Genomic DNA, 14,161 nt, shown 5'->3' on the forward strand with positions numbered 1-14,161 from the left:
TGGGGTTTCTGTATTCACACCTGTAGTGGAGGTTTACACCCACGAGTCGTGTTTCTCGTTCTGTGACCGCATTACTCCACCACACTACAGGTGACCACCCCTACTGCTGGTTCCTCTTGCGCTCTTTATTTTATTTTTCAATATGTGTAAAAGCTTGGAACCACTTTTACATCACAGAGCAAAGCTACAGGGACTGCTAGCTTTTAGCTGTGAGTGTGCCGCTCACTTTGAAATTTAAATAGGCTTTTTAACCTTAAGCTCTCATCCTCTGGGCCCAGTGGGGGCAGCTCTCAGGTGTACTTTTAAAAAGCCTACAAGAGTCGCTTATTCAGTTGCTGCAAGCATTACAAAAAATAAAAAGTGAACAGGACTGTTCATAGGAAAAGGGAGTTAGGTTGTGTGTGTGACGGGGACTCAAAGTCTAAGCATATGTCGGTGTGTGATATAACTTGCGTATACATGTATGTACAGTTTGTTTCAGCTTGTTTTGACGAGTATGTCAGGGACTATTAGCTTGGGGCTGTTTCTACAGAGAACATGCCGTTTTTCATGTTACTCTAGCAGACAGATTCATGTGCCCATGTGTGGGGAAAGATGGCCCTTTTTTTTCTCTGTGATTGCTACAAACAAGCACTTGCCACAGCACCAGTCTCCACCAGCGGTTACTGCATAATGAGGCCCTAATGTAGAGAGCTGACAGCTTAGAGTTTGGCCTCCTGCCATCAAATACCTCTAGTCAAATAACTCACATGAGCAACAAGCAGAACACATTAAAACCACACAAGAAATTACTACTGTGTGATTTGCAAGAGCTGATGAATAGGAGTTTTGATTTGTCTCTTTTTGTTCATTTGATTGTGACAAAAACTGTTAAGGTGGCGAAGTGAACAGAAGACAAAGTTAAAAAGCAACAGATCAGAGGCCTTAACTCCTCGGAGAGAGCTTGTTTCTCACTGTCTTACACTGTAAACACACGACAGGCCACGCCTCTTTCGGTGCAGTGTGCCAAGCCACAGGAATTCCCTCTCCGGTTTTCTCTCTCTCTCCCTTTTCTATTCCAGTCTCTCTCCCTCATTCCCGCCTTCTCGGATAGACCAATGAGAGACGCTGGCAGGGCGAATACTGAACCAGCAGGAATCTCTTTTCTTTTTCTCTTCTGTCGGACATTCCTCACAAGATTGTCCCTCCTTTTTTTTTTCGTGTGACTTTCTCACATAGACGCCGATGTTTCTCAGGATGGGGGGAGAGGTGGCCCTAAACATTGGCTTGAATGTGATGAAACTCTGGCACCGAAGTGTGATGATGAAGGGAAAGAGGGGATTGTTGTGAAGTGTGTTTGCTGATGAATAGTCTGGCTTTCCCTCCCCTCTTCTCTCTCTCTTTCTGTCTCTTTCTGTCTCTCCCTGTCTGTTCAATCCTGCATGCAGGGATTGTGCTGAACACTAGCTGGCATTGTTGGAGACACCTGGGCCAATCTTGCTTTGATTTCATAATCCATGTCTCATGCTCCAGATTAGGCCCCCATGTAAAAGACACCTCTGGCTTTTTACTTAATTCACTGCTAAGAATAGAACTCTGACTCGCTTGCCTGCCTGCTAGGTAACACTGTACACAGTATTTACTGTGGAGCCGCTCCTGCCTGTATGAGCATGCCTGCCTCTGTGTTTTTGTACGTGTGTGTTTGTGTTATCCTGCCGTTGTGCACATCTGTAGCTGTAGAAATGCGTGTGTGTGTGTCTCATATGTTTGTGCATGCTTCTACGTATGTGGGCAAGATGCGACTGGGTGCTCGTCTGTGACGGAGCATGTTCGAGTGGGTGTCTTCACTCAGGGGACTCTGGGGTCTGCGTAAACCACAGCGCAGTCAGGTTTTAAAATCATCACACTTTATGGGTGAGTAGAGTAAAAATAGATTGCGGTGAGAGACTTAAGGCTAAAAGCCGGTTTTATGACTTCATTACACATAACATTTATATTTCTGTGGCACGCTGCTTTTGATTAGCATTGTGGGGCTGATATTGTAGACGTGCTTAAGCCTTCAGTCTTAGCTGCTCATTGAGTTCCCCTTCACGCTAATGAACACTGGAGCCAAGCCCACACTGAGTGGAGGAAGGCTAGAGTTGCCTAATGAGCTTCTCTTACACCCCCCCCCCCCCCCCCCCCCCCCCCCCCCCCCCCCCCCCCCCCCCACCCACCCACCCCTATTCTCCTCTCCCTCAGCCTCACCCCTCTTCCTTGTACAGTGTTGCCTGGATTCATCAGTTGCACCCTGTTTATTTTTTATTTTTTTAATTGCAGTACTTCTATCTCATTCTACCAACTCAGGAGCCAAGCTCCATATTAAAAGCTTAATATGATCGGACGCTCTCACTCGTCGTACCAGCATGTTAGTCAGCGGGCCAATCAGTCAGAGCTGAGAAAGGCAGTCAAGGCTGCCTGGGTTTCCTTGCGTCCTTGTGGCCTCTGTGGTAAGCTCACTGTGCCTCAGCAGAAAGACAAGAGGCTTCAGTCCACTGCTGCTGTTGAGAGGCAGGATGCTGGGCAGGGCCGGGCCAATCTGCCTGCCTGAAGGCTGCTGCCACTGCTGTCTCATTGTGCTGAGCACAGAGCCCACTCTGTTCCACTTACAGCGATGAGCAGAAGCCACCATGCTGCAGTCACTCATGGACGGAAACACACAAACACCAATCTCCGAATGCCAGGTCCTCTTCCACCGCAACACCATTGGTGCATTACTACCATTCCTTTCTCACAATACAAAACTCAACACATGGACTATTCTGTGTGGGTATCATTATGTTCATTATCGTTCTTACTATTGTCTTAATTGTCTGACAACGCACTTTATTCGGGAAAGGCGGGAGTGCTGAAACCTTTTTGGACGATAATTAAGATTGTCGTCCTGAAGTGCTTCGGCTAGTTTCGCCGCTATATTGAAAGGTCAGTGTCTCGGCTGCACTGAAATCCTTTGTTAGTTGTCCCAAACATATTTGCGCTCGGTGAACAGATGTGGCTGACATCGCCAGTAGTGTGACCTTTAGTGATAGGAATGTCTCAGCTGTCTCCAGACCCCTTCACACGCTCAGCTTGAACCCCTTAGTGACTGTGGTGGGTGTTCAGCAGCACCCTGTGTCTCCTACACACACCATCAGTGAAGTGAAAAGCAAGTACTCTGCTATTATGACATGTCATTGCATGCAGCACACAAACCCGCTTAGTACATATCCATATGAAATTTGATTGTTTAACTATAAACCAACATTATCTCAGAGGAATGCTGGCATGCTTTACCATCAGCAAGATTGGTGATGACAAAGGATGTAAATCACTAGTTTCATGTTCTGTAGGAATTAAAAAATGTAGTGCATCTTAAAGATGATATATATTGATGTTTTTACATTGATTGAATCGGTATACCGATTCAGAACGATGCATCGTTACAACCATTTTAATAACATTTGTGTGTGGGTGTGTCTAAGATAACAAGCTAATGTACATGTGTGTGTTTTCAGGTGGCGTTGTACAACACAGACCAGGAAGGAAGTGATAGTCCAAGAAGCAGCCTTAACAACAGCCTGTCTGATCAGAGTCTGGCCTCCGTCAATCTCAACAGTGTGGGCAGTGTGCACAGCTACACGCCGGTAAGACTGAGGGCCGCTCTTCATCAATCTACATTTTGCAGTGGAACAAAGACAGAACAAATAAGGTCCTGCTGTGGCAGTATACTGTTGCCCGGCTGTTCCGTAAAGGATGCTGGTAATTCTGGATGTCGATGTTGCAGCTCATGAATGTCTCTTGGTTGGATATTTGTAACATGATATTTATATAAATGTGGTGTAGCTGATGATTTGTTTAGCACTACGCACTAAGGCGAAGTGATGAATTCTCATTCTATCCACATTTTTCAAGCTGTGGGAGAGCCACAGTCACTAAATGAATGAAAATAAAACACCGCCAGACTTAGAATGTGTACTGTATCCCATATTTCATCTGATCGGACAGCCCCAGGAGGCTTCCTTCAGAGGAGCCAGCCGTAGACAGCAATAGACGGAGGTTCAGGGTGGACATGCGCTAGAGTACAACATCAGGAAGGGGGTTAAGGGAAACAGAGAGAAATGTGCACGCTCCTGGAAGCCAGACAAAGGAAAGCGCTTCCTCTGATGTCCTCCCACCAGAGATGCCCCCTCTTTGGTGTGGTCCTCCTGCATCCTAGAGTGCTCCCTGCTCTAGGCGCTGAGCATCGATCGGCTCAGCTTGATGGATGTGCGCTCGCTCGCTCTCTCTCTCTCTCTCTCTCTCTCTCTCTCTCTCTCTCTCTTTCTCTCTCCCTCTCCTCCCTCTCTCTCTCTTTCCCTCTCCTCCCTCTCTCACAACCAGCTCACAGTAAACACTCTGGCTTTATTTTAACCTCTTCACTCTTACCCAAAACAGACTGTGAGCCGTGCACTTCAGCAGCCCGGCCACATCTTGGGAGAGGAAGATGTTATGATCAAAAATTGGACGTGACCTCTCGTGTAATGCTAGCCACACAGTTGACACAGGTCAGGTCCTGCTTTGTGAAATAGCATTGTTTTTTCACTCCTGCCCTCGCTGCGATGAATCTCGTAGACAAACTTGTTGCTGGAGGGAAAGCCGCTTGCCGTCTCGCACCTCGGGGCAGTGCTTAACATTGTCTGCCCACACAAGTACATGGATAAAATGTTATGCTGCTTATTTGTACAAGGTATTGCTATTGATTTTGTTTTAAATACATTTTGCTTGGCCACCAGAGTATTGGGTTTGTGTCCATTTGAGTTGGTCTTTTAATGGTATGTGAGCTAAGGCGGTAACTAAGCACTGACCTAGATTATTATGATCTGTGTTATCGGTCTTTACATGCTGAGTGACGGCCACGTCTGCAGACTGAAGCAACAGTATAAAAGTGGCTCCTCAGAAGACTCGGCCCATCCTCATATTTGACTTGTGTGTTTGCTGCGAGCATTTAATATTCTCGAGGTTTTCTGTTTTCTGTTTTTGTGGCTCCATGTCCAGATGTGCATGAAGACTCTTTTGAAAAGTATGTATATTATTGATGTTTATTGTGTATTGATGTGTATGTTTTCACATTATAGTGCGCTCCTCTTAGAATCAGTTGTACCTGTAGTCTATGGTGCAGATGTAGCAAAACAATCCATCACGAATGAAACATACTCTGATCAATTAAACTTTTGTTAATCTTTAGTTTTCTTTATCTCCTCGTCTCTCCAGGTGAGCACTCACCCAGAGCCCGTGTCCCAGTCGATGAGCCTCCAGCAGCCCCCCCAGTCCCAGTACAACATGCCAGACAGGGACAAGCAGCTCCTGTTCTCTGAATTTGAAGATCTCAGTGCCTCCTTTCGAAGCCTTTACAAGTCTGTTTTTGAGCAGTCCTTCAGCCAACAAGGTGAGTGGCCTCACGGGAGCATCAAGTGGAAATCTAATAAAGAACCTAAGCTTTATTTATCAAGGAATGCAATGATTCTCAGAGCGATTTTTCTAATGTTGGTTTGACTTAACAGCTGGGGCTAAAGAGTCTTTAGGTATTAATTAGATTTACTGTGAAGTGAGCAGGTATTCCACAGGCTGAGTATTTTCATGGTCTTTTGCCAATGTGGAAAAGGCCTCATTTCATATTCAGAAGCCGAGTCTGTGAGTTTACGTCTTAAATATTTCATTAGAGGATGTAAAACGAGATGTTACTGCATTCATTTAATGGTTAATTTGGATTTGATACACCAGCCTTCTCGCTTTATATTTTTCAAATTACATGAAAGTTGTCTGTGTCTTGTCACGTTTGAAATGTTTTCTCATGGAGGCTGTGTTTCATCAGAGGAGTGAAGGAGGTCATATCTGCTGGATTTGAGGTTCATTTGTCATAATGATGGGGAATTTGCATGATATAATACATCGTAGCGGATAGAGCACAGCTTTCCAAAAGCCTGTGAGTCCCTGCAGAACAAAATGCATTTTTGCTTGTAATCTGATTGACTGATAAACAAAGAGCACTTGACAAGCAGGTTATGAGCAAAGTAGACTGAGCTTTCTGTGTATAACCTACTTTCACAAATCAAATGCATTTCATGCTAATGTTTTCAAAGAGTTCCTCTCCTTTAATCTATCATCTATGTTTCATTAGTTCAAAGTTGTTACCTATTTTATGTGCATAAAAGTGAAATCTCTTAGTCAGACAAGCTTTAGCAATTAAAAAGCGTAAATAATCGCGCTAGAGGATTTCACACTCTGCCGCTGTAGACAGTGAGCTAATTCACTGGCTTTGATAATAGGTAATGAGCTCGCATTATTATTCTGGTGCTGCGTTAATTGCTTTCTGTATTTCCCTGGTTGGACAATGGGCTTTCTGTGCCGATAAGAGATGCACCTTTGTCACCCCTGCAGTGAGTGTTACGTGCCGATTGTGGAGGTGCAAGGCTAGAGTCAGCTCTAAAAGCACTCCAGTGAAATAGGTTTACGGTGCCAAAGCTGTGAAGGACAGGGCCTCTTAAGACCACTCCCTGCCACTCGGATGATTGCAGTTGGGTGTGCAGATGTTCATGTTCCAGTCATGTCTGTTTTAAGAGCCACGCAGCGGCACAATGAATTTGTCAAAGACAATCCGGAGCTGTGTAGCTGGAGAGGCGACCGCAGCTCGGGAACCTCAGAGACACAACTGATGCTGAGTCATTCCTAGAGACAACAAAATGGCAGCTGGTCTGTCTCACGTGTACAACTACTTAAAGGAATTCTTCACCCCCAAAATGACCATTTTTACATCAATTACTCGCATCATGTTCCCTTGAATTTGTGAAGAATATTTTGTTTTTCTCGCATGCGACCACGGTGAATGAAGACTATAAGAACTGAGAAAATTCATGAGCAATTGAAGTAAATGGGGGCTGCGTTGACAACAAATGATTTTAAAACATCACCTTAAAAATGTGTGTAGTATAATCCAACTCATTTATCCAGTCGTATGCTCACCACTTTACAAACACATGCATTTTTGCTAAAACCGTACTATTTTAAATACTACATAAATGGTACTCTCAAAGACAAGTAGCACGCTGCACAAGCGTGAGACTGTGAACGCAGAAGTGTTATTAAATAGCAAGGTTTTAGGGAAGATGCATGTGTTTGAGAAGCAGTGAGCGTATGACTGGAGAAATGAGACTTGGATTATACGGCACGAGTTGTGAGTTTTTAAACTGATGTTTTGATATAGTTGTTGTCAACGCGGCCCCAACTTACTTCAATTCATCAAGAATCTTCAAATTTTTTTGGGTCTTCGTTTAACATTAAGGCATGTGAGAGAAAAAACATTTCCTCACGAATTCAAGGTTACACCGTGTGAGTCATTCATATACAAATGGTCCTTTTGGAGAGTGAAGTATTCCTTCAAACACGTCACACGTAAGATGTTAAGATATATATGTGACGATCCTGTCTCTCTTTCTGTTGGTCCTGAAGTGCATTAAACCAAAGCAACTACGGGACTCACATTTGTGTTGGAACCTAGATTTACTCGTGTCATTTCAAAAGCTAAGTTTTCAACTCAAGATAGTTTTATTATCAATTAGTTTGTTAATTACTTTTAGATTCAGTGATTCCCAGAGGTGCAAATTGCCTTTTCTATGGTCCAAAACCCTGGAAGTACTGAAAAAGTACCGTATATTCCTTTTACAATGAGAAGAAACGGAGACGAGCCGCAAATTCTCAAAATTGAGGAGCTGAATTTAGAAAGTGAAAAGAAGCCCATTTCCCGAAAATAAATCTGCAACAATTTTATGATTTGAATAATTGCTTGAGGCTATCACCTCATTCCATTTTTTTCTGTTTGAGAATTTGCTGATTTTATATCAAGATAAAAAAAAATAGATGGCCATTTTTTGTTTTACATTTATTAAACAAAGCGACTTATTGATTAATTAGGAAAATAATTGCCAATTTAATTAACATTACAAGGTTAGTTGCAGCACTATCAACAATCAAAATGGTTGATAATCATCATTTTCTGTGGATTGACATATCTGTTACCGACTATTTGTCTCAGCACTATTTAACGCTTTGTGTTGGTGTGTTTTGTTTCCCAGGCCTGATGGGTATACCGTCAGATTCCTCCCAGCAGTCCCACACCTCCTGCTCCTATCAGCACTCCCCCAGTGGCACCATTAGCACTCAGAACAGCCTGTCAAACAGCCAACCCAACAGCCACCCTAACAGCCACTCCGCCAACAGTGGCCAGGTTCCCCTTTCCCATCCGGCCCAAGCCCACCCCGGCCACGGATCCCCCCACGCACAGCACCTCCCGCAGCACGGCGGCCCCCACAACCAACACAGCCAACATGCCCAGCACAGCCAACACAGTCAGCACCCACAGCACGCTGCGCATGCCCAGCACGGGCAGCACCCATCGCAGCACCCGTCCCACGGCCAGCACCCACAGCAACACACGCCACACCCCTCCCAACACACGCAGCACAGCCAGCACCCTTCTCAACACGGACAACCGCATCAGAGCCTCTCCCACCAGCCCCATCCTACCCAGCAACAGATGGCCTGCAACACAGGTAAGACCCTCTGTCTGTCATTGTCTTCGCTGTGGTGTTCTCTCCTCCTCATGTTCATCACTCAGACACATGTCCACAGAGACAACAGCTGCATATGGCTTTGTATCATTGTAATTTTTAGTCATAAGGCATTTAGAAATTGTTATTTGCTATGGAAATGTAAAGACGCTAAACAGTAACTCATCATCTGATTTATAATCTGTGCTGTTGTGAGAACAAAGCAATGCTGCATCCAGTGACTTCAGCAGCTCTTACAGAGTCGACTGGCTCCTCCTAGTGGTCACAACACAGAGCTTAACTGTTCAGGATCCTGATACACCGTTTTATTCTGTGCTACCTTCTCATTCATTTGGTGATACAACTGCCTGCACAGCTATAAAAATGTGACTACAATGAAAATGCATCATCTGGCCTTATTACCCGACCCACAGTTTATAACAATTACAGCAGCAATTATTGTGCATTTTCCCATAAATTATGTAATTAGGACTAAATCTGTATTTGTCCCAAGTTGGTGTCGGCACCAAAAATATCTTTATCCCTCAAGTATCTTATCTTGAAATGTTACAGATAGTATGCTGTGTGTGTGTTGCAGGTTTACTGTCTGACTGGTACCCAAATCTGGATGCACTGAAAGAAAGCTGTCGTATTGCTAGCAGCTATAACTGGGCTGATGTCGACCTTTCACCTTTCCAAGGTGCGGTTTGGACACAAATATTAAACGAATAATAGTAATGTAATGTATTTGATTTTTTTTTGTTCGGGGTTAAGATTTTTCTAGATTACAGAAGAAACAAAACATTTGAAGAGCTGATAGTACAGTACTGCCCCAGCTTTTGATTGAGTGCTGAAGTGTTGACACTGTGGAGTTGATTACGAGTTTAATTAAACTGAGCTCTTCAATTAAATAACACTGGCTTCAAGTTTAATTACCAAAACACTGAGCTTAGCAGGTCAGTTTATCCAATTACAGTCTAGGATTGCAAGGTAGGATGTTTTTTAAATATCACCCACTGAAGGTTAGTGATGTAATGAATATATATTGCAACCAAAGTTTTTCCTTGTTTTTTAATTAGTTTTTCATTTACTAAATTTATATTCTTTAGACAGTCGGCTGGTGCAGTTTCATACATTTCATTGTCACAAAGGCATTTTAGTGCAGACAGACACTGTCACTAGCTCTGGTTGTAACTGGTTGTTCTGTCTACAACTACTGTGTGTTTTCTGGTCCTTAGGGCTGAGGGAGAGTATGAGACAAGCGGAGTTGAACAATTGGTCCCTGGAGCCCACCCAGATCGCCGACCTCTGCTCGTCTATCAACCAGTTTTTTGCCCGCACCGGTGTAATCCAGCCACAGGGGGCAGTGCAGCCTCCTGTTTGTCATGGCTCCATGCACCCCAACAAACCCAGCCAGCACCTCAACACAGGTTAAACTCCCACTCCTTAACCCTCCCACCTCATTTATATCACGGTTTGATTGAATTTGTGTAGTTCCTCATCAAATAGATAGCAGCTGTTTCCTCTAAATAACCAATGCATCTTGAAAGATGGAGGCATTTTTGCAGATTGTGTATTTTTACAGTATAGAGTAGTGATGTGTCCTTTCGTGTCGAGGCTTCGATGCGCGTGTCGAGTAATCCAGATAGATTTTGGTGAAGCGCGTATCGAGGCTTGTGTCGATGACGTATGCGGTGACGTTCGAAGCCTCGCGAGCCGGCCGTACCACGTGACTGATTCAGAAAATAGTTTGTGGGTTTGCCGTGCGATTTGAAATATAAGAGGCAGAGAAACTCAATGGATTTCCTCCCTTCCTATCTGTACCCAGCTTCATGTGTGCCTGTGAAAGGGTATTTTATAAAGCAGGCAAAATAGTCTCAAAAAGCCCAGCACAGTGGAAAAGTTCTTATTTTTAATTTAAAAAAATTGGACACATCAACAAGCGGAGCTGAGGCTTGAAACACCGATCGTCTGACTGAAAGTCAGATATTCTAACCACTGACCCACAGTCACATCACAACCCTCTCCCAATTTGTTTCGAGTTTTGATTTTGACCCTGCCATTATATCATAAAGATAGACACAATATTAATATAATAATTGATGTATTGGCGTCACAAACATAATTTATTCCATTTAAAGCTTCACACACCAAAGCCATGGTGTCGTTATGATCACTCTGCCTGTTTTACATCTATTGTCCACTTGGTGGCGCAGTAGAGCAAATGAAGCTCCATGAAGCTCCGGTACATGAGCGAACCAATTGGATGGAAAGCTTCAATGCTTCAGGAAGCTTCATCTCGCCATCACTAGTATAGAGAACTGCAAAAAAAAAGGAAAGAATGAATGCATAAACCCATTGTCTGATGAATTGATCTCACCTATTTAAAGGTGCAAACTTTGCTTTTTCCACACAATGAACTATGTTCATGTTTCACCTGTAGGTAGCAACTGTAATGTGGGTTCTTACCCTAAAAACTTGTTTAGTTCAGATGCTTTACTTGAATTCAAGAGGTGCATTTCCTAGTGTAACTGAGGCTTAAAATAAAGTTTTGTTTCAATTCTCTCTTCAGGAAATCTCTATATGGACACCAGACAGAGCATGTCCATGATGGGTCCTCCAGGATATCCACACATGCCCCCCATGAGCAGCACAGGACCCACAATGACAGGTGACAAGAAGACTTATTTGCAGCACATTATGAAATGTTATACTAACGTTTTAATTAATAAACCCACTAATTCCAGCTTTTTGCCTTAGAATAGCTAAGAGCTTGGTGGATCTGACTCTTTTTTTTTTTGCGCTTGTTTTCTTTTCAGGACACCATGCACAGATGAACCAGCAGCACATGATACCTACCAGAAACTTCCAGATGCATCGCATGCCAGCGGATGACATCCAGGATGACTTTGATTGGGACTCCATTGTCTAGCCCCTAGACCTCATTTTTGCAAAATGAAAGGGAGCGAGGAGAGGAGATGGAAGCCAGGCCGAGCTCAAAGGCTGCAGGAGGAAGAGGAGGCCACTGTGGGTGGAATGCAGAAGAACATTTGACAAGCTTTGGGAGAAAGACAGACTTCAGAGTCCTGACATTTTTACAAAAGCAAAACATAACTAGAAAATGTTACTTTGAAGACAATCATATTTAGTCGGACATGTTAAAATGATTGCTTACGTACTTGTCAAGAGACAAGTAGAACACATTCTCGTCCAAAACACAAGCTCCTCAGCCGGCCCTCTCCCCGTCCCCGGCCAGCAGCCTTCCAGAGTCCAACCCGCTCTCCCCCCGACCCTCTGCTCCGTAACTGTTATGTGATTTGAGCGACGTGTTCAGCTTGTAATTCTTCTCGTGTTGACATTGGCCTCAGCTGCCTCTTGGATGAGTTTATCTCTCTTTAGAAAAAGAAAAAAAAAAGAAAAAAAAAAAATGTTGTTTTATTTTTTGTTTTTAAAGAAACACAGGCCGTCTCTGTGAGTAATGTGATGGTGCTCGTTGGTCACTTTTGGGAGAAAGTGGGCCCCACTGTGGCTGGATTGGTGGTGAAGTAAGGTTTACAATAACTTTGAACAGGGTGTTAAATGTTTAAGCAGGCTTGATATTAAACAAACCAAGAGAGAAAGTGAGAGAGAGATCACAGAAAGTATCGTAATCTGTTTTCATTGCCAACCAATGTGATTAGGCTCACTGCAACAGACTAGTTATGGGAGTACAGCAACATTTTTTTCTTTTTTTTGTTCTCTGTCTCAAGCACTTCAAGCCAAGTTAATATGATTAGTGTGAGAGGAAGGTGAAAGCAGAGATGTCAAACATTTCTTGTCTTTTTAAATTCATTCAACCCAAAGTAACCTGAGGTTTTGGTCCTCTGTGCATCATGTAGGTTAATAATTGCTTTACCAATCAGAAGCTGTTATAACGTGAAGTACTAAGCAAAGTCACATTTTCAAGCTAGTTGTAATGGTAAAGATCATTCATTTTAGGTGAGTAGACTATTGATCATTAAACAAGCCCCATCTTTGAGAGACAATGAAATAATTTGTAATAGTCTGGTTAGTTTTGCTGGCTGATCAGCATATCACCAGTATATCTGCAAGTGTCAGCTAATAAGGAACAATAAATTGTCAAATGTCAAAGATGTGTTTGAGATGAACTGTGGGTCTACGACACAGTTTGTCATGTGGTAATTGTCCCGCTCAGCACGTATCATTGTCACAATTTTAGAGAAACATAATTGTTAAAAAGACAATATTGGCCAATATAGCATCATTTGATCTTTTTAAACTTTCAAATTTGGGTATTGTTATTTGCCTCAACAATCCAGTATTGGATGGGCTCGAGTTTACAAGCAGATTTTTGTAAAGTTTTGCAAGTTTATGCTTGTCAGCAGGTTTTGGTGAAAGGTGTAGTCTGACATTTTGGGAGTTGAGAAGATTGCATGGTGAATATGAAACTGCTCAAAAGCCTACATCAAAGCCTTTCTCTGTCCGTAGGTAACTAAGTCTGCCTCCGAGTTCCTCTGAAGCTCACTGATCAACACGTTAGGTTGGAAAACTAGAGCGTAAACAAAATTGTGGTGTTACAGGAGTTATATGTTGGACTATCTCCGGGCTGGTTGCATTTACTTCCTGCAGATATAATGTGTTAATTAGTGAGCTTTAGAGGTGTGTAGGCTGATTTTAGTTTCAGGCGGACAGAGCCAGGCTCGTTGATTCTGGGTTTTCCCAGACGTGAGAGTGGTATTGATCGTCTATGTAAGAAAGCTCAGAAGCATATCTCCCAACATGCCAAACTCATTGTTCCTTAAACATTTTGATCGTAACACATCAAACATTAAGAGCCTGTATGCCATATTTAGAGTTATGGTTCCAACTGCACTGACTTGAAACATTGCTAGTAGACTAATATAATTATGTTAAATTATATTAAAATGAATAGAAGGCTAACTAAGCTTCTTAATGTCCCAATACTTTGAATAATGATCAATAGGATATGCATCAGATGTTGATTCCATTTGAAAAGGGCAGAAAAAGCACCAGTTTTACTGTACGTTTCTTTGATCTGTAAAATACGTTACACCCAAATTTATACCTTTTTCCACCTATTGTACATCAAAGTGAGTTTTCGATGCTACACTCAGTGTTTGTCAATTCTGACTTTTAAATTACCGAGATATGATTATTTTCTTTTTAACTGCCCAATGTTTTCTTGTGGTAGTTGGATAGCGTCAGATTTTGCTATTATACAATCATACCAGAATGAGAAATGTGACTCAGACAATGTGTGTGTGTGCGTGTGTGTGTGTGTGTGTGTGTGTGTGTGTGTGTGTGTTGAACAAATGGAGCGTGCGTTCGTGTGTTTTGGTTTTATTGTAATTTTAGGGCTATGATTGATTGCTGCATTCATCTCTATGCTATCTATGAGCACAAAAGCAGATGCACACAGTGATTAAAGACTAGATATGAGACATGCCTTTTTTTTGTGGGAAGGGTTTCCGAAGCACAGAACAGGGAGATCAGCGGTTCTTGAAACCTGTAACAAGTGGCTCCTCAATCAGACCGGTGCTGAACTTTAGAGACACTATGTT

The 14,161-nt window shown here is 42.9% G+C and overlaps 1 protein-coding gene across 1 annotated transcript in view; it reads left to right on the forward strand.

Annotated features, from left to right (window-relative positions):
• The window catches only part of foxj3 (forkhead box J3), a gene marked incomplete at its 5' end in the record, with an annotated part of 41,208 nt that extends 28,527 nt beyond the window's left edge, over positions 1–12,681 (forward strand). The window contains 7 exons of the mRNA XM_079218937.1: positions 3,513–3,641; positions 5,248–5,422; positions 8,106–8,582; positions 9,178–9,279; positions 9,818–10,009; positions 11,152–11,250; positions 11,399–12,681. Coding sequence (XP_079075063.1) covers positions 3,513–3,641; positions 5,248–5,422; positions 8,106–8,582; positions 9,178–9,279; positions 9,818–10,009; positions 11,152–11,250; positions 11,399–11,511 — 1,287 coding nt within the window. The 3' untranslated portion in view covers positions 11,512–12,681. The remainder of the gene's footprint in view (positions 1–3,512; positions 3,642–5,247; positions 5,423–8,105; positions 8,583–9,177; positions 9,280–9,817; positions 10,010–11,151; positions 11,251–11,398) is intronic.
• Between the last annotated feature and the right edge of the window lie 1,480 nt (positions 12,682–14,161).

The sequence above is a fragment of the Taurulus bubalis genome (assembly GCF_910589615.1).
Source record: "Taurulus bubalis genome assembly, chromosome: 5".
Lineage (NCBI taxonomy): Eukaryota > Metazoa > Chordata > Actinopteri > Perciformes > Cottidae > Taurulus > Taurulus bubalis.